The sequence below is a fragment of the Zeus faber genome, assembly GCF_960531495.2.
Source record: "Zeus faber genome assembly, chromosome: 11".
Lineage (NCBI taxonomy): Eukaryota > Metazoa > Chordata > Actinopteri > Zeiformes > Zeidae > Zeus > Zeus faber.
In genome coordinates, this window is record NC_137205.1 from 18,815,630 (window position 1) to 18,841,243 (window position 25,614).

The following is a 25,614-nucleotide window of genomic DNA, read 5'->3' on the forward strand; positions in this document are numbered from 1 at the left end:
AAAATGCTCAGCATCAGAGTTGGGTGATACAGCCATCTTGTGGAAACACAAGCGCAAACTAAGGAAGGAAGGATAAAGAATGAATGACGAAAAAAAAATGCAAAACGTGTGTGTGTGTGTGTGTGTGTGTGTGTGTGTGTGTGTGCGTGCGTGTGTGTGTGTGTGCGCGTGTGTGTGTGTGTGTGTGTGTGTGTCTGTGCGCGTGGGCGCCTGCATACCGAGGAGAGAGAGAACAAGAACTGATGTGGGAATGGAAGCAAGTTACAGAGAAATACAATTTGAATTTGCTGCCTTCTTATTTTGCTCGGGTGGAACGGTGGACGTCGCATGTTGAAGGGGAACAACATTGGACTGGTTGCCATCTTATTCAAACACAAACAAACAAACCAACACACAAACAAACACACAGACAGAAAACCCGCGGCGCAAAAGCCTTTACGGTTTGATGGAATTGAGCTTGTTGGCAACGCAACTGTGCATTTTCCTTACACTGGGGGGCACACTTTTCTCACTAAAGTCGAGGAGGCAGCGAGTGGAAAAAAAGGGAAAAGGAGAAAAGAAAGAAAAACACCATGACTCTCATTATAAGGGTATCAGATGACAGTGGGCGTTCCCTGCACCTGTGGCACAGAACTCCGCATGTGTTTTAAACCTTTTTTTTTTTTTTTACGAGATGCAAAGCAGTGTCTGCAATCATTTATTAGTGATTCTTCAGAAATCACTATAGCAATTAGAGAGCAACAATAAAGTTGTTATTGTTATTGTTTGTATGGTAGTTATTTCGAACAGCTATAGGATTCGTTGTTGTTTTTTTTCAAATGAAGAACATATTAACATGGAATATGATTGACGTACTAATAAAATACATATAAGTGACTTAGTAATAACACTTATTTACATGATTTTAGTGTAATTATTTAGGTTATGTTCCTATTACTTCACAGAAGGAGGCAATTAAGTTGTAGTAACTAAACCAACGATACAACCGGTCAACGTGACTAAAATGATTCAATTAAGTCCATTAATTCCTAGGTCCACCCGTGACAGAGTTTTAAAAAAAGAAAAAGAAAAAAGATTTCCTTGAGCGTGTGTTGTGTGGGTCTGGGGAGGGGCAAAGCAGCGCGGAGGGGAGAGCGCTCTCCCAGTCACATGTAATGGGGCAGTTTGGGCTTGAGAGGCTCAATATGGACCAGCCAGGCTGATCGATCACATCGGCCCAGAGGACACTGTGGATATTGAGCCTGTTTTTTATTTGAATTTGAATTTAATTTATTAATTATTATTATTATTATTATTATTATTATTATTATTACTACTACTATTATTATTATTATTACTAGTAGTAATAATAATAGTAATAATAATTATAATAATAATAATAATAATAATACTTTTCTCGGGGGTGCGTTGGTTGATAAGTTCACAAAGAAGGACAGTTTGCAAAGAATACTTAATTGTGGTTGAGTGTAGCTGGGTCAACTTTTCTGTACTTTAATTATCAGTCATATACATTTTTTAATTCTTATATTTCTTGGGACTTTTTGGGACTCTTTCATTCCTCGAGAGATGAATTTTCCAACTTGGCGAATGGACTGACTGAACTTTTTTTTTTTTTTTTTTTTTTTTTTCCTTTTTCAGTTTCGACACTGGAACAACAACAGTCTCGACAGTCGGTTGTGTGACTGTGTGTGTTGTTGTTGTTTTTTTTTTTTTTTTTTTTTTTTTTTTTAAAGAAACTATGCAGAAGTTTAACTCCGGTACCGCGCTGCCCCGCGACGCGGAGCTCCAGCTGCGGCTGGCGGACCACGCCGGGGCCGGGGAGACGAAGGAGAACGGAGCCGGGAAACATCTCCTCACCCAGCACGAAGAAAGCTCCTGTTTCACCAAGAGGAAGATGCTGGTTGCCCTGGATCTACTGTGTCTTTGTATAGGTAAGAATCACGGGGTTTTCTTTCTTTTTTTTTTTGGGGGGGGGGGGTTGTTTTCGTGGACGTATTTTAGGATTTTTTTTTTTTGGGGTCTTTTACTTATTCATTTTTATTCAACATTTATTATTGTCACACTAGTTGAAAGAAAAGTAAATACGTGGTGGGGGGGGGGGGTTCAATATAATAATTGTAAAGAAAATGAAAAAATGTTTTCAGTCCAACGGAAGCTGTTGTCGAGCGGACTCGGCTGCACGTGGGAGAGTTGAATTCAATCTTCCGTTGCCATGGCAACGCCCAAAGTTCGCGAGAGGGAAAGAGAAAACCGGCAACAAAACATGTGGGATGAAAACAAGATGCGACGGTGTGTTGCCGCAGAGGGTGACCTTAATTGTTCGTTATTGCCTAAAAAAAATCGCACGCAGGCAGGTGGGGCGCCATATTGATCTAAATGTAAACAAACGCTCGTTAACTGAACTGGGCTCCTCGTGTTGGTTGGACTCTACAGTCTGTCTCTGTTTGTACGTCAGAAATGGCGTGACACGGATGGAAGTGCTCATACGCTATTTCCAAACCATGTCTTTTCAATGTAAGTTTATTAGGGAACGACCCCAGTGCCAGTGGAGCCGGCTACGCTTTGCACGGGGGATGGATTTTAAACTAGTGCAACACAAATTAGTAAGAAAGCAAGGCCCTCACCATCAAACTTCACCGTGATTGTCATCGCTGCATCTATGGTATGGACACGTATGGGAGTTTGGACTGTCTGAATGAAAAGTCAAAATGAAAGTCTTCTCAGATTCATTTCGATCAATGGTTCTCAATGGTTCTCATCACCCATGCATCAAATGGGGTCTGTGGCCCAAAACTTTGCGAATCACAGATTAATATTACAATTTGACGATTTGATGAACATTTTAAACCAATATACTATAAATTCTATAACTCTAATGAAAAAATAGAGTAATGTAAAATAGAAATAACATACTCCTACTGCTATTATCTCATTTTCAACTTATGATGAAAACAATCAGGAGAATGTGGAGAGTTGTTGACTTTAACTTATGACAGAGAAAGATAAGTAAAAAGACTTGTCTGCCTGACTTCCAGTGGAACTAAACCTCTCTATTGGATTTTAAACTAGTGCAACACAAATAAGTAAGAAAGCAAGGCCCTCACCATCAAACTTCACCGTGATTGTCATCTCTGCATCTATGGTATGGACACGTATGGGAGTTTGGACTGTCTGAATGAACAGTCAAAATGAAAGTCTTCTCAGATCGGGATCCCACAGACGACATCCTGTGGAATTGAGGGTCCTTGATGCGGGAAAGGTTGAGAATCTCTGACTTAACCGGCGGAATTGGGTCGTGATTTCAATTACGCAACTGAAAAACAACATACTGTGAGTGTTTTGAACTGGCGATGTCTTCCGGATTAAGCTTATTATTCAACGTCCCAGTGGCATCGGGCCGCCGGGCGCCATCTTTCATGTAAATGGACTGAAAAGAACACATGTAAAGCACAGTTTGAAGCGCACACAATATTGTCTAAGGAGTTTCTAGTCGTCATCTCACATGACTACAGGTATAGCGAGCACCGCAAACAGAGACACATCAGAACCCGTCCAGGCAGACAGACAGGTCTGCTGGCTCCCTGGCAGCTATACACATATAAAAACTGGCCAGACACGCACTCAGCTAGTTTTATTTATTATTTATTTATTTAATTATTTTTACATAAAACATTTACATCTAAACGTTTCATCTTATTATTGCCCCTGCACCCCTGCAGGTATGCTATAAGCGGCTGTGTCTGCATGCATCCCCGCAGCCCTGCTCAGCATTTTAGGAAGTGGCGCATGGCCCGGCATCAGTCAGCATGCAGCAGGGGAGGGGGAAGTGGTCTGTCTCTGTAGGCCGCAGACTCACTAAGGCACGCAACCTTCTCCACGGCACGATTATTCACTATAATCACGGTGAATCTTACGCAATATTGAATCACACGGGGTCTCTGAATCTATTTATATATTCAAGTTTTACACAATCCTTTAATGGAACTCACCAAGATATTTCAGACCTAATATCATGACAAGTTTGAGGTACGTCCTTTAAATTAATTTCAATCAATGGTTCTCAACATGGGGTCTGGGGACCCATGCATCAAATGGGGTCTGTGGCCCAAAAGTTTGCGAATCACAGATTAATATTACAATTTGACGATTTGATGAACATTTTAAACCAATATACTATGAATTCTATAACTCTAATGGACAAATAGAGTCATGTAAAATAGAAATAACATACTCCTACTGCTATTATCTCATTTTCAACTTATGATGAAAACAATCAGGAGAATTTGGAGAGTTGTTGACTTTAACTTACGACAGAGAAAGATAAGTAAAAAGACTTGTCTGCCTGACTTCCAGTGGAACTAAACCTCTCTATTGTGTCTCTGCTTGGCTTCGCTCTCACCACATCCTGCTTATCTCTTTTTTCCCCTTAATCACCAGCTATGGTAACGGCAGAGGACTTGACCTTGACTCATCTTTGGGGATTTGCCAGTTGTGAATGCCGTCCCTTATTAGAAATGAACTGGCCCTTTCAGCCAGTGTGCCTTGTGTCCGAGCCAGTCTTCACTTAAATGTCTTCTCGATCAGATTTCCTAGGGTGCTGACCTTTTCGTCCTAATCCATTCCAGTTATCAGTCAAAGAGGAAGATTATACTTTTTTCCCCCCGGCTTTTCATAGTCTCCCTTATTTAGTTTCAAAAACTCGTAAACCCAAATAAGTCAGTAGGGCTTATAGTAGTATAGTTTTTGGTCGTTAATTTAATTTATATCGTGGCTGGATAAAGACATTGTATTTTGATTTATAACTTAATAGGGCTGAAATACATTTCTGACTATTTGAAAACTACAATATTTCAATGTGATGAAACAATTACATTTCACATATAGAGACATAGGGCTGGACGATATTGCCAAAAATGTTTTCACAATGTGTTTTTATATTGATCGATGTCGATAATTATCACAATATACACTACTCACAAAAAGTTAGGGATATTTGGCTTTCAGGTGAAATTTATGGAAAATGTAAAAAGTTCACGCGACAGTGATATATCACGAAAGTAGGGCATTTAAGTAGAAGCATGCAATGGTGATTTCCTCATCTCAAACAATTTATTGAAAACAAAAGCCAACAACAGTGGTGGTTTTACCACAACAAAAAATGTCAATGTCTCAATAACCTGTCATGAGCATCAATTACAGCTTGACAACCACGTCTCATGCTGTTCACAAGTCGACTTATTGTCTGCTGAGCCATCGCACCCCACTCTTCTTGAAGGGCGGCCCTCAGGTCATTGAGGTCCTGGGGTACAGAGTTACGAGCCTCTACACGGCGACTCAGCTGATCCCATAGATTTTCTATGGGATTCAGGTCTGGAGAAAGTGCAGGCCGCTCCATTTGAGGTACCCCAGTCTCCAGCAGCCGTTCCCTAATGATGCGACCTCCATGAGCTGGAGCATTGTCGTCCATGAAGATGAAATTAGGCCTGTGTTGTTCATGCAGGGGCACAATGACTGGATTAATGATGTTGTTCAGGTAGTTTGGGCTTGTCACTGTACCATTCACAAAGTGTAGGGCAGTTCTGTATTGACTAGACACACCTGCCCACACTGTAACACCACCAAAGGCTCGTTTGGTGACAACAGTGGCTGATGCATAGCGCTCTCCTTGACGTCTCCAACATCGTTGGCGGCCATCATTTCTGCTCAACGTGAATCGACTTTCATCAGAGAACAGCGCTGAGGCCACTGGTCCCTCGTCCAGCATAAATGCTCCCTGGCCCATGCAAGACGATGATGCCTGTGCCTGGTGGTGTGGTCAGGTACCCTTGCAGGTCGTCAAGCACGTAGACCACGCTGATGTAAACGGTTTTGAATGGTCTGACGTGACACTTCGGTGCCTCTCACCTCCCTTAAATGTGCCTGGAGTTGAGTGGCATCATCATCCGGTTCCGCAGGGCACTTTTCACAATGAAGCGCTCATCAGTGTGGGATGTGGCCAAAGGACGTCCACTTCTATGCCTTTCTGTGACTCTTCCAGTCTCTCTGTAGGAACCTGCTGCTGTGACCCTCTAAGCTCAGTGGCCACTTCCCTCTGAGAACATCCTGTTTGAAGCCTCACAATGGCGAGGTACTGTTGATCAATTGTTAGGTGTCATCTTGGTCTCATGATGTCAAAATGTGAACAGCATGATGAAGAGGACTGTTTAAATACCAATTCTAATTGAACCAGGAAATCTATTGGTCGATTCATGGATGAAACACCTGTTGTGAATTTTGCCGTTCAGCTCCTTCTTAGAGAACAGCAAGTCGTGCAAAAAGTACTGAAACATTCAACAGTTGGACATGTGCATTCAAAAGTTTAGAGAAGGTAAAATTAAGTTCACCTGTAAAGATTATAGTGCATTTTAGGTTCATCCTGAAATTCCACCCGAAAGCCGAATATCCCTAACTTTTTGTGAGTAGTGTATATTTAATAATTATGATAATAATGCTGAATTATTATTGAATTACTGAATTATTCTCATGGCTTTATGTTAAACACTGAATAAATAATGTAAAATAATAAATATGTAAACAAAATAAGAGATAAATAATAAATATTCTATTAATATATATAATATACATTTAAATATATTGTACTTTATTAATCCCTCTGGGGTATAGTTATCCTCTGCATTTGACCCATCCTGTCTATACCTTGGAGCAGTTGAAAGCTGCAGTGTAGCGCCCGGGGACCAACTCAAGCTCTTTTGGTCAGTGGCACTGACAGGAGTATTAACCCCTAACATACATGACTTTTGACTTAATATAATCATCATTGTCGTCTGAGAATTGTCCCAAAAGTTCAGACTTTTAGTGCAGGCCGAGGCACACTCTCTGACCGTGTCAGAGCAGATGTCACTGAAAATTGCGGTTTCCTTCTTTAATCGCTCATTTTGCGGGGATGGAGGCTGCGTTGAGCCCGGGTTAGGAGAAGGCTGAGTTCAAATTCGAATTGGAGTTTGAGGAAGACCCCCCCCCCCTCGCATCAGCTCCGGTGCCTGGCTGGAGTGCCCGTGGCCGGGGAGAGAGCGGAGGTAGACCCGGCGTTCCTGCTGTACGATTGGCTGCTCATGTCGGTAGAGGAAAACACACTCAAAAAACTGTATTGAAAATTTTTTTTTACAAATTGATCATTGTTATCGGGGAGGTTTTTCTCATGAAAATGATGAAGATATTTTATCGCCCAGCCCTATGGAGACATTCATGAATCCCCAGCTGGGGATTATTAAAGTGTTGTCTCATCTTATCACATTTTATAATAAACAGCATATCATTTTTGACTTGGAATACCTCCCTATTCAGCACCAGACATTTATCATGGTAACATCTTGGCTCATTAACAGTGCAACCATTGTTTATGGGGGCTCTCTGACATGCAGGGATGATGGATGCCTTAAGGAGATGGAGTGTTCTGTTCATCCATGTGCCAGGGGTCTATAGAATACACATATCTCCAACTGTTCAAGCAAGTGTGTGTGTGCGTGAGGGAAGGAAGGAGGGTGAATATTGTGAGTGCATGAATGCGTTCCTGGTGACAGTGCAGGGCTTTCAGAGGGCGAGGTCTCCACAGTGTCTATGCCTTGTGGCCACAGTTAAATCCCCCTGCATCCAGAGCCATCAGCAGGAGTCAAGAGGTGATTGAGTTATTGTCATACCTGTGGAGCGTGCTGGGGCAGGCCCCAAAAACGGCATTGCTGACCGCCCCCCACAGCAAATATACAGGTGGTCCACACTCTGTCTTCAACCCCGTAAAGTCAGTTATTGACCTCCCATAAAAGAATCATTGGAAAATGGTTGTTGAATAGGGTGACCAGGCGTTCGCTCATGTTGTGCTGCACAGCCTTTTTATCCCTCGTACTGTGTCCCACATATTGAGGTGACCTTCCACATTTAGATTGGCTCTAGTTTTCAAAAACGAACCGCTGCAGAACAGACACTTTTCTTAAATCTGGCTTTATCCAGTGGTTGTGAAGAAAGCAGGGAAGGCTGTCATTACGGGGCTGCGTTGGATAACAATCAAACTGGGCACATGTTGGTCAAGTGCAGGTAACCTGTCACCGTCTCTACTACGCCCACTGAGGAAAATGAGGCAACACAGTACATGTGGGGCTCACAAGAAACATGTGGCTCACAATGGACAAAGCACAGAGATGATATGAGCTAAGGGGCAAAATAGAAATGTACATTTTTTTAAGTTAAATAGAAATTGTATCAAAAGTTTTTATCAAATCAAATGTGGGACAGAGTATGGGACAATGTCAGACACGTCACCAATGCTGAGCGTGTCTGACATTGTCCCATACTCTGTCCCACATTTGATTTGATCTGGTCACTCTATTGCTGATGAAGACTGGGTCCTCCATAATCACCAATTAGCTTTGTTCTAGTGGAGAAGTTGAATTGAAAATATCTTGTCCTCCTTATGATATAACACAGAATGAAACCAGCAAAAATTCCTTAAAATCCTACAAAACCCAGTTCTCAACATATCACACTGAGTGATGGACAGACCGAATTCTTCACTCTGCATGTGGTATGTGTGTTGCTTTGCAGACATGAGGTGGCATGCTGTCCGAAGAGCCATTCTATCTAAAATGATCACAAAAAGCTCAAAAGGGGCCCCCTCTTTCCTGCTTACACCACCCAGTCAAGGTGGAGTAGTCAAGGTGTTTTGACACTAGGGTGTGTATGTGTTGAGGTGTGTGAGGTTTATGTCTAGATGTGTGTTATTTGTGTTTCAAAAGCTCTCGTTTCAGTTCAGTTGGCAGGGAAAGCAGTTGAGTGAGACTGTGAGAGAAAGGACATGTTGCAGCACGCCTGTGTGATGGTGGCCAAGAATATTTAACTCTCCACCTTTGTGTGTAGCCTATGTGTCAATACAGCGAAATACATGGCACGTTACTACACCTGCCATGTGCGCATGAGTTGCCTTGTTGGCAAATTTGCCGGCCTAATTTCACAATGTATGTATGCCTGATGAAACACTCCCTGAAATGACAGAACATACCATCCTCTAATGCCCGCAGATAGAGGGCCACTGAGAATGGTCCACTCAATTCAAACCATCTGCTAAAACGTAAAGCCATTAACTCCCCCCTGTTAGCGTGTCAATGCATCTGCTTCCTCTTTGATAGGGCCACAGTGGTTCGGGATTACATCCCAGAGAGACACCGCATTTAATGTATGTGGCCGTCAGTCCACATGTCCACGCTTCACCCCACTTATATTAGCTCACCAGAGACGGAGCAGCTTTATGCTTGGCTGGTTAAGGGCGGAGGAAGGAGAAAGCCTGAAACGTGGAGACAGCCCCAGGGTGTAAGTGCAGAGTAGGTCTTGGAAACAGAAGCTTTGAGGAAACAACGGTGGGGGGTGAGGATCTACAGTAAAGGTTAAATGTCAGGCAGAGGGGTGCCGCACCGATCGAGTCTACAGCTGTCTGTTTATGTCCTGGAGAGGAAGTGCTACTCAGCGAGGAAGGAACACAAACTGAATAGCCACAAATGTGCCTTTAATGAGGCAGCCAAAAGCCCTTCCTCACTAAAAGTTCAATAAGTGTAAATTCTTTGTGTCTATTCTATTAGCGGCAATAACTGGAAAAAGATGTGTACCACAACTGAGTGCTCATCGGTCATTATCTTGAATGGGTATTGAGAGACTTCTTACAGTTTCTGAGTATCTACCAGAAGTACATTACTCCATTGAGCCTCAACCACAAAGATTCTTGATTACTTCAGCTTGAATACCCTGCCTTTTCTGCCCCACCTTTATCCTTATATGGACACCTAGACAAACCCCTTTTGGTGCGGCGGCCCTGTTCACTATGCCTTCTACAATTTTATCAATGTTGCACATCTCACCTTCCGGAGACTTCTCTTCTTTCATCTCCTCATGCTCCACTCTGAGGCGACCCCTGCTGCAGGTTCCATAACAGACTTAAACATCCCCGCGGCCCACAAGACTTTCCATACACCCTGCCATAGACCAAAGGCATCTGCTCTTCCGAGTCTCACCCACAACAGCCCTTGTTTTCTACTTGTGCTGGTGAGAGATGACCCACACTTCACACACCCTCACCTTTACACAGGAAAAAAAGACACCGCAAGCTCTTTAAAGTTGATATGGCATGTACCATTGTTGCAGGCCCTTTGTGTCCCTGCAGAAGGAGAACAACGGTGCTCTTCAGATCTCACCACTCATGCCCTGAGCTCCAGAGTCAAGCTCCAGGAAGCAGGTCAATGGAGTGTGGAGGGAACAGCTGGGGGAAGCATGTTCGCACTGCTGAGCAGGAACACTACTAGTAACAACAGTAGTAGCTAAAGCATAACATTGCCAATGTTGTGTTTGGTGCGTGGCAAAAGGGCACGGATGTACTGTACGACGACTGGCCCTAACCTGCGGATTGGTTTTTAAAAGAAAAACATTATTTTCCCGAATTGGATATATCGACCCTAGATGTAGATGCAGACTAACCGTTGAAGAATGAATTCTGTCGGGCTACCTCCATAAAGGTTGATGTGGGACCAACTGCGGGAAATTTGCATGGTAGCAGATGGTGAGTGAAGATCGAGCTGTTATGGTTCGCCAGTGCCTTTCAGTCCATCTTTGTTCTTTCTTGATATGTCTCTTTGTGTTGTCATCAGGGTAGACAAAACAGAGCAGTCAGGACAATCCAGCAATTTACTAAGAGAGAAGCCCGGTGAGTTTGTGTGTGTGTGTGTGTGTGTCTAGGTGTGTGTGTTTCTGCTTGTCTGAATCAGCCCACCAAGGACGAAGAAAAGGCCTATAAGATACACACACATGCACACACACGTACACACACAAGATGTACGTTTGGAGACACAAACTGCAATATCACTCTCCTTACAGACAGTTATTTTAATAGGGTATTTTGCAGTTTGTGGTTTGCCAATCATAATCACAGCCCTGGTGCCAATGACTTCATCTTCTGTCTGAGTTAACCCACTTCCCAGCAGAATACCTGGTGTTTGTGTATGTATGTGTATGTGTGTGTGTGTGTGTGTGTGTGTGTGTGTGTGTGTGTGTGTGTGTGTGTGTGTGTGTGTGTGTGAGTGTGTGTTGTTCTTATGAATAAGCCTCCCCCCGGCCGTCAATGAAAGACAAAGGCTTTCTTCACATCAAGTGAAACACGGAAGACTAGACAAGGCTTTTACGAAAGCCGATTGATTTGTCACAGTGCATGCAGACCGAGCTTATTTTTTACTGATTAATATTCGTCGTGTTTTGATATTTTTTTAACAATAACAGTGCCTGTCCACCCGGTAGACTGGAGTTACAGTCACATAAGTAGTACTGTTATTAGGGATCACCATACTTATACAGATGATACAGTATTTACAACACCTCTCCATGATTCCGCTCACGACCATGTGTTTTGCAAGGTTGACTTTTACGTAAACAAGAAGCTTAAAACTCAGGTTGGTAAAGCTGGCATGTGTCCCAGAGACTGGTGAAGGGCCAAGGTAGGGTGCATAACCCCTGCCACAGCCTGTAGCTACAGCTAACTGCTTGCTCTTCTCAGTCCTGTTCCACAGAATCTGTGAACTTTTCACAATTCGCATTTGAGCCAGTTCGCATGGAACTGGGTCTACACAACTCCACGCCACTCGGCTCTACTCACTTTGGTACCAGGTACATCGTTTGCCACTGCAGATAGTACCCATAGCGACGCCGCATGAAACTGCCATGACATCATCTTCAACGCGACACGCACAGGAACAATGGAGGCTGTTGACGGGATGGTGTTCTTGATTCTCGGTGTGTGGCTGAATAAGCTTTTCTGGTTTTCCTGGCATCCTTACCTTGAAGATCTGGAGGACGATAACTACCATATTTTTAACCTTTTCTAAAAAAATAAAATAAAATATCTCCGCTCTCCGATCAGCCATCTCTCCGAGTGATCAAACAAAACCAATAATAACGGTGTGTGGGGTTATTTTTCCATCATAGAGGTATTTACAGTATTTTCCTCATTGAATTAATCAAAAAAAAGCCCCGCGCGGGGAGACATCACGCAATGATGACGCAGACCCAGTGACGATTCTCTCTGACCAATCGGTAGTCTGCAGTTTTTCAGTTTTTTCATGTGACATTTAAGTACCACCTTGCTTGGAACCTCGACGGAGGTGGTATCAAAATAAGTACCAGGTACCAGGTACTATCCGCAACTTTTGCCCGATGGAAAACCAAGAAGTCGAGTTGAACAAATACGCCTTATGTTAACACCACACTTTAATATTGTGCTAGAGGCCAATAGAGGACTCGATCCTGCCGAGCCAAACGAAGCAAATTTCCAATACGCTAGCTGGGTAACAGCGTTAGGTGGAACATTAATCTATCTGGTTGAATGGTCTTTCAACCCCGAAGCAACAGATTTATTAGTGTCTTTGTTAGTTTGCGGGCTGTTTGCCTCAATGCCTGCCTTTTGGATTATTTGGTTTGGTGTGGTTTGCTGGCTCCAGTTGAGGTTGGTGGGGTGAGGTTCCTTGTTTTTTTTCCCACTTGTTAGTCTTTTCATGGTTAGGGTTTTCACGGCTTGTTTGGTTGCCTTTTCAGTGTTGTGGTGGTTATTTTTTGGTTGCATATGTGCGTGTGTGAATGCATGCATATGTAAGTGAGAGTGTAAAAGGGGGGGTTCTGCTGGATGAGGCAGGGTCCTGTTTACAAAGTGGGTCCCACAAGAGCCCAGATCTCTGACCCTCACATTCCAGAACCACTGCTAATCGCCTCCGTCTGCTGTAATTCACAGAGAACCCTGGCCACATCTCCTCTTTTGCCATCACTCTATTTTTCTTTCACGTCAGCCAGCCCCTGCCTCTCCCCTGTTTGTCAATTTTCTTGCCCCCTGGCAATGTATTTTGGCCTAGTTTTTGGGTTGACACTTTATTGACTAGTACACATTAAGCACAATGCCCTTAAAGCATGTATGTGAATAACTACCATCTGGCCTTTTCTTTTTGGTGCTCTGCCTTTATTCACTTTCTCCTTAGCTGATCTTTTTTCTTTAGTTTTCCTTTTTGGTCGTTTGTTGTTGTTCTCCTTTCACAGTGAGCTCATTCTGGGCTGTGCTCATAGATGTGTAAATTAGTACCAGAAGGGTTTCTAAGAGTGTGAGGCACACATCCCCTCTGCTCCTATTCGTCCATCCTCCCTTCTTCTTTTTCCCCCCTTTTCCTCTTTCCTCCCCTCTCCATCGCTCTCTCTTTCTGTCCGTCCCTTTGGACCATTTGAAAGCATTCCTGCTTTGACTGTCAGGGGCCCAGCTAGCGCCACATTTTGGCCTGGCTGTAGAATCCCTTCTCCCCCTTTCTGGTCCCCGTAGCAGGCCTTCCTGGCGGGCCTGGCTTCTTGGCCAGGTGCAGAGGCTTGCACACAGCTGTCTGACAGATGATGTGAGGGACTCCAGAGTGCTTTTGCATCTTGTTGTGAAGACAGTTAAGAGGCAATTGTTAAGCATGCAGGTTGACTGTGACAGAGGAACCTGTGGTTTTGTAATGGGTTCACGTGGACACAGTTCTGATTTTCTTGCCTGTGATCTCCATGCCAATCCATCTTCTTTTCCTTTGTGAAGATTGTGTTTGTTTCACAGCCCTGGGAAATCGGAGTGTTTTTTTTGGCCGCTGCATTTTGGACCAGAGGAGCTTTGCGCCACAGATTTCATTCACTCCTATGTTCAGTGTCCAAATCTTACATCCTCAGGAAAAAGGCTTAGAATTAGGAATTCTTCTAAAGGTGTTAGATCAGTTCCCAATGTTCCCCTGTATGAATTCACAATTTTTTTAGATATCGTGAAACAAGTTGGAGTTGTTAAAAGTTTAGAATCTGACTTGAAATTGGCGTAATTATTGAATTTCATTGCAGTGCTTTATGCTTAAAGAAAAGATTGTAATAGTCAACACTTTGCTTGTCTGAGATGTCTGGACTTTGCAGGACAGTCTTTTTGTGGACTTGACACCAAAATGGGAAAACAACCAGGCCATCATTATTGGCAAGGCTGAGGTCATAAAACATGACGCTATCTGGCTGAGTGCTTGAGGGCTTCCATTAAAGCCTCCAAATGCACTGAAAATGATCCGCTAAGAGATCTGCACTACTGCCATATCAACAGAGCGTGGCAGTTTGGCTGTGTCAGTAATGGAGGACCCGTCTATTACTGTCCCGACAGTGTGGCAAAAGTTGATTATTGTCAGAAGACAGGCCATCCCCTGGCCTTTGTGAGGATGCGGGGAGACGATGACAGATAGAGTCTAGCCAACAGTGGGATGTGGATGAAAGTAGTAGGGCGATCTAATGTTTCAGAACTTTGACTCCGTTAACGCACATTTTGTTTAACACAGTTCCTCTTAGTGTGTGTCAATTCAATGGAATAAAGACCTTAAACACAACCTTGCTGGACTTTTGCTCACTTGAATGAGAGTGATATTTGGTCACCACTAAACCTTGACCCACTGGGCAGAGGCCATTGATTTGAAAGGGAGCTGTGTACACTGCATGCCTCTGTAAGCACAACCACTAGGCCTTGCCAAACAGTCAGGATGACACACATTAGCTTCAGGCTATTATTAATATCTGGGTCAAAAGTGATTTCCTGTCGGTGTGAAACCAGAAATGGACCGTTAATCTTAATGTCAAGGATAGTTGTATGTTATTAAAACACTATATAGGCCTACAGGTTCGTGCAAGGCAACATTAGGAAGGGCCCCTATCTCTGCAAACCCCATCCAGGCATGGTGCACACCGATAAAGGGATCAAGATTAAAGATGTTTTGGTGCATTCTGCGCAGGTGGCAGGAAGAAACCAGGAAAGGTTAGTACAGAAGCATTTCCAGAACCGTACCCTCATGAGAAATCTGCTGATGCATTACATTGCAAATGAAGGCTTCACTTCAGCCCTGGTAAATTAATCCCGCCTGTGACCCACAAGCCAGTGACCCATGCCAAGCTATAAATCTTCTGCCTCAGTTAAAAAATAACCCCAACATTCCTCAACAAAGTCATGGTGTCACGCGACTCACCTGACTCGAAGGCCGATCAATGGAAACCCCAATGCTCCAATTGGATTTTAAGATTAAATTGGCAAAAGACAGTTAATCATATGCACGGTATAGAATCTTTAAAGGACGGCTACTAACTGTGTGTGTGTGGGGGGGGGGGTGTGTAGCGTGGCGTATGAACACAACCCGGTGTTTTCCAGGCTAAAACTAGATAGAAGGAGCTGAAAAACTAGGTGCGTGTGACGCCGGCAGACGTGGCGGCTGGAGATCAGGGTCAGATGAGAGATGTTTTTGCAATCTTTCCCTCTCTCTCTCTCTCTCTCCCCCTCCCACTCTCTCTCACTCTCCATTGTCGTCACAACCTCTATCTGCCGTGCAACGTGTTTCCCTCTCTCCCCCTGTCCCTCCTCCCATCGCTCCCTCCCTCGCTGTCTCGCTGGCCCGCTTGTCTCTCTCACCGTCTTGTAGAGCAGTGGCATTTATCTGTGTTTGGTTTTTTCTGTCGGGGCAACATGACTTCCATGCTCTGCGGAGGTCACTGTGAGACACTTTTCTACAGTTACGGACTTGAGCCAGATCGGTCGACTACACCAAGTGCCGTTCACATACAGTTGTTCACCCAGAGTTGTTTCTAGGGGTGTGCTGCTGATAGGCCCAGAGCAATATGGCAATATAGGCCCTATCAGCACTGTATTTATTGATACAGTGTGAATGTGGGCGTCTTATCGGTGGACTTTTAAGTTGTGAGGAGGAACACGAGATTGTGCTTTCTAGTCAAAGTGAACTTTGCTATAGCTGAGGAGACAGGGTGGCACAGCTCTGGGACGCACGTCATGTCATCCTATTAGACAGCTTATTGATTGAGCTTGTAAATGGGTCATATAATCGGGGTGTGTGTGTGTGTGTGTGTGTGTGTGTGTGTGTGTGTGTGTGTGTGTGTGTGTGTGTGTGTGTGTGTGTGTATGTGTGTGTGTGTGTGTGTGTGTGTGTGTGTGTGTGTGTGTGTGTGTGTGTGCGTGTTCATGTTTCCCTGTTTGAGTGTGTGTCCCGGCCGCCACCAAGTCACGTAGAGTCTCCCTGACGGGGGCCAGTGTTCGTGCCTCGCTCTGTTCCAGCCAGCACACAGAAGGGATGGCAAAGGTTAATGATTAGTCCCATGTTCTCGCTGCATTCCGTGGGGGTGACGGGGGCATGGGATAGGGGATGAGGGGAAGGCAGGGGAAGAAAAGTTTCTAACAAGTAGTGCTTTGGGTGTATCTATCGGCTTGAAGCCCAGCCCCTGATAAAAGCTCTTAATCACGGTCCTTTGCTCCCAGGCCCGAAACATGCCATTGCCGTTCTGAGTGACTCAGACCCTCAACCTTTCGCCGTATTGTACTTTAGCCGTCAGGCTTCATCTTTTGTTTGCATAAGTGGGAGAGACTTTGGCCAGTTTGTTTAATTGGTGATGGACGATGACGTGAAAAAATCTGAAGTGGGTCAGTTGTTAATGTTTGACTATGAGATACACTGCTTTCAGTGGAACACTGGTGTACTGTTCCCATGTTCCTTCGAGGGGTTTAATATCCTTACCTGCTTTCAACACACTCTCATTTTTTTTTGTAATCGCCTTAATCTCCTCCAACTCTCTGTTCAATTATCTTATAATGTGCACCGTCACGCTCCTCTTATCTTCGTCTTTCTTGTCTTTCTTGTCGATCTATCTCCTCGTCTTTGCGTTCTTTCTCTCCCTGTCTCTCTTTCTCTCTCTCGCTCTCTCTCTCTCACTCTCTCTGTCTGTTGCTTTTCCGTCTTTCTCCAGGTCCCCCTGTTAGAGGTAGCTACAGTATGTGAGGAATGCTAGATCCTTAGGGAATCTGGAAATCCTGTCAGCAGTGCCTGGCTGCTCCTCACATTGTGACTTGTAGCCCTCTCGTACCCTTCTGGCAGAGGGCTCCATTGTCCTCTCTCTCTCACTTTCCCGCTTTGGTTTGCTTCTTCTGGTCCACCCTTTACGCAAACACCATGCCCATGCGGGCGTTCTTTAAACCACTTTGTGGAAAACTTAAAAGGTTAATGTGCCACATTTGCGGTCCCTCGGTTGCGAGACAAAACCACCAGAAACCAGATAGCAGTGGTTTGGAACCTTGTATGTCATTGCTGCTGCGACACTGGAATTTCCCTTTGGGGATTATTGAAGTACCTTTATCTTTTAGCTTTGACTTTTGCAACAGCTGTAGCACACAAAACCTGCAGTGTCCGCTTCCACTGCTGCCATGGCTTCCTTTGCTGAGGTATTGTCAGTTCACTGTCCAGTAAATCGACTTCCTGTATCTCTAGGTCTCATGGTGTCGTTCTATGTTAATGGTTTCAATTTTCTTTTTCTTTTTTTTCTTTCAATTCCATTAGCACTGTTTGTAGCACATGTTTTTCCACAAAAATAAGGGCACCAGATGTTGCTTTAATCTCAGTCCCTTCTCCCTCTCTCTCCCCAGCCTCCATCCCATTCTTCGCCTGTGAGCTGAAGGCGGTGACCACCTACAAGCGGGGATTCTTCTGCGGCGACTCCAGCATCACCTACCCCTTTGTAGAGAGAGAAGCCATCCCCGACAGCCTGCTCATCGCCGGGGGCATTGCCATCACCGGTCTTACGGTGAGACGCACAACAACACCCTTGAACGTCTGATAGTGTGGTTGTTTTTAATATGCTGTGGTGGAGGAGTTATCAGCAGCAAAAGTGTGGTTGGTCTGTTGCGTATTCAACCTTGCATTTATCTCTTTAATGTTTAGGTAAAAAGTGATATTTTGTTGGCTCTTTGTGCAAATTGAAGGTTGTTGATTCATGCCAGTCGGTCCACCGATACCTCGACGGCTCCTGACATTTCAAGCTCTCTAAACACGAGGTCTGGTCTGGACTCTCTGCTTAGGAGGAAATGCCCCTCACCCCCCAGACCTGTCAATCTCCGCCCAAGCCCCGCATAGTACCCTGCTTATATCCCCAAACTGCTGTCATTTTCGTTTGCACAAGAATGGTCAAACATTCAGCTTCCAAACGCCCAAGTTGCGAAACCCCTCCACTACAAAGGATCAGAGGTCGTCAAGGAGGAGCATTAGGTTTGGCGATGTGGGTGTAGTTTCTATCACTTTCTAGCACTCATTGTCCGATGTGACTAATTGCACCTTTAAATGTGTTTTTCATACCTTTTAATGTAAAATCTTTACCACACAGAGCCATAACACTTGAGGGTTGTACTTGACTTTTATTTCTTTCCCGCCCCCACTCCTAGATTGCGCTGGGCGAGTGCTACCGGGTGCGTTTTCGGGGAGTAAACTCACGGGCCTTCGTGCGGAACCAATATGTGTCGTGCCTGTACAAGGAGCTGGGCAGCTTCATGTTCGGCTGCTGTGTGGGCCAGTCGCTCACTAATATGGCTAAGCTGAGCGTGGGCCGCCTGAGACCCAACTTCCTGTCGGTGTGTAACATCACCTACGCGTCCATCAACTGCACCCCGGGGAGCTACGTGTCCCAGGCGCCCTGCCAGCAGCGTAGCCCAAAGTTGGTGGAGGAGGCCAGGTCAGTTACTGTGATGTTGTACATTTAGTGTGAACTGAAAGAGCAAATGAGTAATGCATGTCATCAATTTTTTTTTTTCTCCACCTGTTTTTAGGAAGTCCTTTTTCTCAGGCCATGCGTCCTTTGCCATGTACACTATGCTCTACCTGGCAGTAAGTTACACACACACACACACACACACACACACACACACACACACACACACACACACACACACACACACACACACACACACACACACACACACACACACACACACACACACACACATAAATAAATCTGGAATGTAACCTTCATACTCACCTGGACTCATTGTGCTTCTTGTGTAATTAGCGGAGAGAGGCCAAGGGAATATTAAAGCTGTTAACTTTCACTTTTGGGCTCTGGGAGTCCTGCACTCCTTCCCACGAAAGTAAAACACCTTTTTCACTTATGTATGAGACAGATAAACTTCTTGATTTGACTTGACTTAACCAAAGGTACACACACACACACACACACACACACACACACACACACACACACACACACACACACACACACACACACACACACGCACACACACACACAACAATTAGGGGCAAATTCACAAAAGGATTGGGAGCTTTTTCATACATTTCATACTTTTTTTTATACATATTATTCATACATTTGCCACACGATTGGCCCCTTTCTATGCAATGAGCCTCATTGCAAAAAACGTCAGATTCATAAGCACCAGCACTAATAGCAGTTAGGGTGAATTTTTTATTGTCTTCAGAGATTTGGTGGTAACAGTGCGGATTTCTCTGCGGTCAGTGCTACCTGTCAACATTGGGACTTGAAAATAATGGAAATTATTCGCCCGGCCGCTACGCGGGTAATGTTTCGCTGCGCGTAACGGGGTGACCTCGATGGGGTCTCTGCACAGATAGTGGCTGCAATCCATGCTGCTATTAGCGCCTGCAATCCATTCTTTGTGAATTTGCCCCTCAATGTTTTTGCATTCCAAGTAATGTGCTGTTACATACGCACACACACACACACACACACACACACACAAACACACACACACACACACACACAGTAATTGTGAGGGAGGAGCCCGATGGGAAGAGCAGCTCTAGACTGGAAAAAGAAAGAAAGAAAGAAGAACTGGCAGGGAGACAGGGTGGTTGTGTGTGTGTGTGTGTGTGGGGGGGGGGGGGTTACAGAGTGTTTTCCAAGGGGATCATGACTAGATGAAAAGACTGCAGACAGAAGAGGCCTTGTTGTGGATCTGGTAAGTGGGGGGAAGTAGGGGTGGCAGGCCTGCTGGGAGATGGACAGCCCTCCTTCTCTCACAGACACCAGCCCAACATCTCCTCATGTTCCTTTCTGTCCCCCTCTCTCACACCGACCTGGGTATATGGGGGGTTGGTTGAAGGGGGGCGACCACAAAGAACACATCACTGTGTGTAATGCGTTCACATTCTTGTATATTCCTTCTCATTAACCCTTGAATAACAGGACTGTGAGGACTGTGGCCAAAATGAAAACGCTCTGCGCAAACGAGTGAAGTGAAGCAGATGGCCTGATGACATTTCTAAAAGAGGAGAAACGTCTTTTAAAATGCCGTTAATAGATTTGATTCCTGCCTCAATTTGTGCCCCATCAAAGTACAGATGAGAGAGAGAGAGAGAGAGAGAGAGAGAGAGAGAGAGAGAAACACACGGGGGGTTGGACAGAGGGTTTTACACTATGTAAAAAAAAGAAAAAAAACACAACTAAAATCTCAAAAAGGTTCTTAAAACCCTAGGGGGAAAAACAAAGTGCCTCCGTCTCCACCATCACTCACTCCCCCACTCAGCTACACTCATGCAGAAGTGTTTGTACGTGGTCAAAAACACATTAATAATCTTCAGAAGCACAAGCGTGGCGGAACGTTTGGTCTTTCAGTCGACTGTATCCAGCTCCGCGGGGAGAATGTGTAGGACCTGTAGCTACATGCAGCGGAGCACAGCAAGCGGCTGCTCGGGCTCAGGTCAGGAAGAGTGACACCTGCTCTGGCTGGAGAGAGAGAGGGGGGGGTGGGTGGCTGGAATGTAGGCCACGTGGTTGCCCCCAGACAGACCTCCAGCCCCCTCTGCCTCCTAAACACGTCACGCCCGTTTGCGGACCCTCACATTTCCGTTCCCTGCTGCAGCAAGGGATGGAAGAAGGGATGTGGAAAGGAGGCTGAGGAGAAAAGTGCTCATGGATCCTGGCATCTCGGTGGTGGTGGTGATGTTGGGGGTTGTGTCAGTCTGCTGGGGCTGTCTAAAAGCCAAACATGACGTAAACACACCCTAAGATAGGGGTCTCAAACCAAAGGCTCCGGGGCCCAGGAGACAAATTAAATGCGGCCCCGTTAGAGGTTTATAATATACACTGTAATGTTAAATCTGAGCTCCAAATTATTTTTTACAATCACAGTGCTAATATTTTTACTTAATTAAAAAAAAATACTATATATATATATATTATTAGGAAATTCACTAATCTGCAGTGTAAAATATAAAAAATCGATTTGTTTCTCCATGATGTTCAACGTGGAGACAACTTGGCGCCCCCATGTAGCCCTCGGGTTATTTGAGTTTGAAACGCTTTCCCTAAACAAGCAAATAAGATAAGATAAGTAATAAGAGAGGCTTGGTCCTGGGGGTAAATTCAGGGGTTGCAGCAGCAGAATAAAAAAATAAATATATAGAAATATATATGTGTGTGTGTGTGTGTGTGTGTGTGTGTATATATATATATATATATATATATATATATATATATATATATATATATACATAATCGTTTTTTTAGTTGTCAATATGAACACAGCCATGATGCCTTTCTTTTTTTCTTCCTTTCTTCTAGTTCTACCTGCAGGCTCGGTTGTCATGGCGAGGAGCCCGCCTGTTGCGTCCGCTCGTGCAGTTCCTCCTGGTGATGATCGCCATCTACACCGGCCTGAGTCGCATCTCAGACTACCGGCACCACCCCACCGACGTCCTGACGGGCTTCGTCCAGGGGGGGCTCACTGCATACTGGGTGGTGCGTAGCAGCTTAAAAGGCTTAAAAAAGGCCCCAAACAGTCCTCCCCACCCGAAAGAGACGGAGTAGTTATCTCCCGCCTCGTGTTTGTTTCTGTTATGTCCCCCTCCTCTGGCTGACGATGTGTGTGGTCTCCCCCCCCCGCCCCCATCTCCCCAGGCCTTCTACATCTCCTCGATGTTTAAGCCCTGCGCCCGTCCAGACCTGTCCCCCGCCAGCATGTGCCTGGAGAGCCCCCTGTCCAGCCAACAGACCGTCTGCTAGCCAACAGACCGGCCGCCGTCCAGCGCCCAGAAGACGAGGAGAGCAGAGAGAGCCACGGCGTCTGAGTGGGAGGAGAGAGAGAGAGAGAGAGAGAGAGAGAGAGAGAGAGAGAGAGAGAGAGAGAGAGAGAGGAGAGAGAACTCTTAACAGAAGCATGTCCGCGGCGGCGTGCCTGTCCTCCGCCTCCGAGTGACAGCACGTGCACACGTCCGTCTAACACACTCACACATGTGAAACACGTAAAAGCACACTTGACTGTACAGCAGGTCCAACCCGTCCACTGAGAAGAACTAAGTCGTAGTAGTAATAATACAGATATATTTTTTATATTTGTAAAAGTAAATATATAGATACAGTATATATATGTATATCTATATATATCTATACAAATCCATTTTCTAGTGGAGTTATTGACAAAAGCTGCTAATACTGTTCATAATCCCCCGGTTTTAAGTCAAAAAGGGTTTTCCTCTGTGATGGATGCCTGTGGTCTGAATTTTAAGGATCACCCTTATCAACGCCGAGTGGCGCTGCGTGCTCTGGGATCTAGCGATGCACGACTTTGGGAACGATGCGTTGGTGGCGAACAAAAGGAGTCGGGAGTCGCCCGCAAACAGGGGGAGCGAGCGAGTGAATCCAGAAAATAATTACCGAGGGCTAATTTCTGAAGTCCGAGGCGATCAAAGGCGGAGGCGTTGGACCGCTTTTGCGCTTTTTTTTTTATATCCCACTGAAATGAATCATTCGGACGGAATCAAACGGTTTCTGTGAGAGTTCCATTGCCGGGGCTGAGCTGACTCTGCTGACCTTCGTCCGTCGTTCAGGGAGTCCTGCCTCGCTCAGCGGGCGTCACGCCCGCTCAATCAAACAAGCCAAGAGTCAGAAGAGTTGGAACGACTCTTCGCTGAGTGACTCGTCTAGAAGCAAGGGTTGTGCCCCCCCCCCCCCCCCCCACACACACACACCCCGGTGTCCGCCACCTCACGGACATGCGCCGCTCAAAAACGAGGGCCGAGCACCCGGGGTCGAGTGCTTAATATCCTGACTTTTTACGGGAACCGGCCCGCTGTTGGACAGACGTTACCCCGTGCGTTGACCTGGCCAAACCACCACCAAACCCTGCAGTATTTTGTATCGTAAAACTGTTTAATCTTTCCTCGGTTCACCGGGGACGTGATGAGGAGGAGGAATGCGTGTGTACACCCGTCCCCTTTCCGTACTAACCACTTAAAAACGCAGAGGCGTCTCAGAGGCAGAGCTTTGACTGAAACTCTGCGACCTTTGACCTTTTTTTTTGCCCCTGAACTCCTGCCTCTGTGTTGCACCTTGAACTATACCACTCTTCCCAGGGGAGAGAGGGGGCGTCCGCCCTCCCACGTGTCTTTATTAATAGCACTTGAACGTACATAGTGGAACATTCTAATTGTAATCCATATTATATATTTTATCTCGAGTTTAAATAATCAGTGTTTATTTCTCGTCTCCTATGCTATATATATATTTTTTTTTTCCTCCAAAATGTAATTATTCCAATTTAATGTAAATAGCATTGATATTTTATAAACCACACACAGAATTTCAAGTATTAGTGCCATTTCCTTTGGGACAGTTCTAAATGTTTGTGTTCGTGTCGTTCAGGTACGTTGTTTGTGTTTGTCTTAACTACTAGACTGAGCCACATATTGTGAGAAAGCTATATTTTTGTTTCCATTTATTGTTATTCATTTTGTTCCTGTCTGTGAATGCCGTGAAGGCAAAAAAATAACCACTGTACTCAACAAACCAAACAAATAAATTGAATGTTGAATATTTTTGTCCTATTTTGTCCATGATTTCTTTACGATATCTGCCCTGTTCAAAAACATGAATCTTACATTTTACTTTTTTATTTAAAAGGTATTTATTTAATTATTTTATTATATTTTAAAATAAGGGTAAGGGTATACGCTTTATTAATTATTATTTGTATTATTATTATTATTATTATTATTATTATTATTATTATTATTAATAATAAAGTATTTAATAACAGATTAATGCCCCAATTAATCCTATATTTTTTGACGTGTATTAAGTAACATGCAGACCTAGCAGCAAAAGGCATTTGGAGTGAAGTGATTTCTAAACCAAGCCCAGGCCAAAGCTCTTTCTCTGGAGATGCATTGGTCATGTGAGTTCAAATTGGAAAAAAAAAGCCGAACAGAAAAACAGTCAATTTTAATTCACATCGTCTTGTTTTGTCTTCCTTCCATAGATCTCTCAGAGTTATCCATTTTCGCCCCCGCCCCCGCCCCCCCAGCCGCTCCCCCAGCCGCTCCCACAGGCCTTTTGGAGTGCAACGAAGCATGATGGGCTGTTTTAGGGGGTAATGTTACCATGGTGATGGTCTGGCTAGATACCGGCTAGGGGAGGTGGAGGTGATTTCTTTTATTTCTTTATTCTCTCTCTCTCTCTCGCTCGCCAATCCACTTCCAGGCGGAGTGACACGAATGAAAAGCCACAGTGGACGGACGGGCGGACGGACGGACGGGCGGGGTGGGCTGGGGTGGGGAGGGGAGCTAAAGCTGCAGTTCTGGGTGTGTTTCGGGGGCACGGGTGGGGGGGGGGGGGGGTAATGGGGGAGGGGGAAAAAGGGGTGGGGGTGCAGAAATGAAACTGAAAAGGGAGGGAGGGCCAACAGAGCCGCTGGCAGAGCCCATGGGGAAGAGAAGAGGGAGCGATGGGCGTGGGGACTCGGGGCCGGGGAAGGAATGTGACGGTGGTTTTCGGGCCTGTTTTGTCTCATAATATTGTAGCTAAGGAAACGCGCCCCACTCCCGACGTACAGATAGATGTCTGTGCTTGTGTTGAGGGCTGTCGCTCGTCAGCGTCGGCGTCGTTGTTATTCTCGCGCGTCGAGGTGCGTGTTTGCGAGGACGCCGGCGCCGTCAAACCGGCGACGCCGAAAGGCGCCTTCCCGGCAGGGAAACCTCGGCGCTTCCCTTCGCTCCGGTAGCGGCGTTCGCGGAGTCAACCCCGAGCGAATGGGATCGGGATCCTTTAAATCGGGAACGACCTCGGCCGAGCAACTGGGCAAGTGCCGTCATTGAACGGGCGTCGCCCCATCGCCCCGTCGTCGGTTGAAGCTGTTCTATAACCAAAAGCTGTATAACCAACGGCGCAACCAGTAGACCACACACACACACACACACACACAACTGTGGAAAATCCAAGTGCAATTTTGTTATCAAAAAAAAAAAAATGCAATCCCTGATGTGCAATGTGTCAAAATATGTGCAATACACTTAGTACTACTGATTACTATTTATGGTGTGTTTTTCTATCTATTTTAAATTGTTCATAGTGCTTACCCTGATATGCTCCCTATTTTTCTGCTGTCACTTTAATGCTGCTGTAACAATGTAAGTTTCCCTGTTGTGGGACTAATAAAGCTCTATCTTATCATATTCTCTCAGCAACCGGATGGGTTTAAAAGATTCGGACGCCGATCGCTCGGGTGATCGGCTCCCGATGATCGGAAAAAAAACAAGCTCCGGCTTGAAACGGACGGTCCTCAAGCTGCCGCGACCGCGCCGGTGTCGACCTTGTGGCCATTGAGACGGGAGCGACGGAGCTCCGATCTCAGCCTGTGGAAGCCATTACCGCTGGCGCGCTCCATTGTTGACGGGGATGGTAAAAAGCGATCTCCGCTTTCTCCGAGTT

At 45.2% G+C, this 25,614-nt stretch overlaps 1 protein-coding gene across 1 annotated transcript; it reads left to right on the forward strand.

Moving 5' to 3' along the window:
- Positions 1–1,178: 1,178 nt before the first annotated feature.
- Positions 1,179–23,723, forward strand: ppap2d (phosphatidic acid phosphatase type 2D). The gene is made up of 6 exons (XM_080009034.1): positions 1,179–1,931; positions 17,528–17,685; positions 18,320–18,606; positions 18,701–18,758; positions 21,472–21,648; positions 21,808–23,723. Exons 1-6 carry the CDS (start codon positions 1,739–1,741, stop codon positions 21,910–21,912), a joined length of 978 nt encoding a protein of 325 aa, XP_079865160.1. The 5' UTR covers positions 1,179–1,738; the 3' UTR covers positions 21,913–23,723.
- The last annotated feature ends 1,891 nt before the right edge of the window (positions 23,724–25,614 follow it).

What these genes read in the sequence shown, in the direction of transcription:
- ppap2d (XM_080009034.1), top strand. Translation starts at nt 1,739, where the DNA reads ATGCAGAAGTTTAACTCCGGTACCGCGCTGCCCCGCGACGCGGAGCTC. An exon ending in TCTACTGTGTCTTTGTATAG is followed by an intron (nt 1,932 to 17,527) that starts GTAAGAATCACG and finishes CTCTCTCCCCAG; the next exon opens with CCTCCATCCCATTCTTCGCC. An exon ending in TTGCCATCACCGGTCTTACG is followed by an intron (nt 17,686 to 18,319) that starts GTGAGACGCACA and finishes CCCCACTCCTAG; the next exon opens with ATTGCGCTGGGCGAGTGCTA.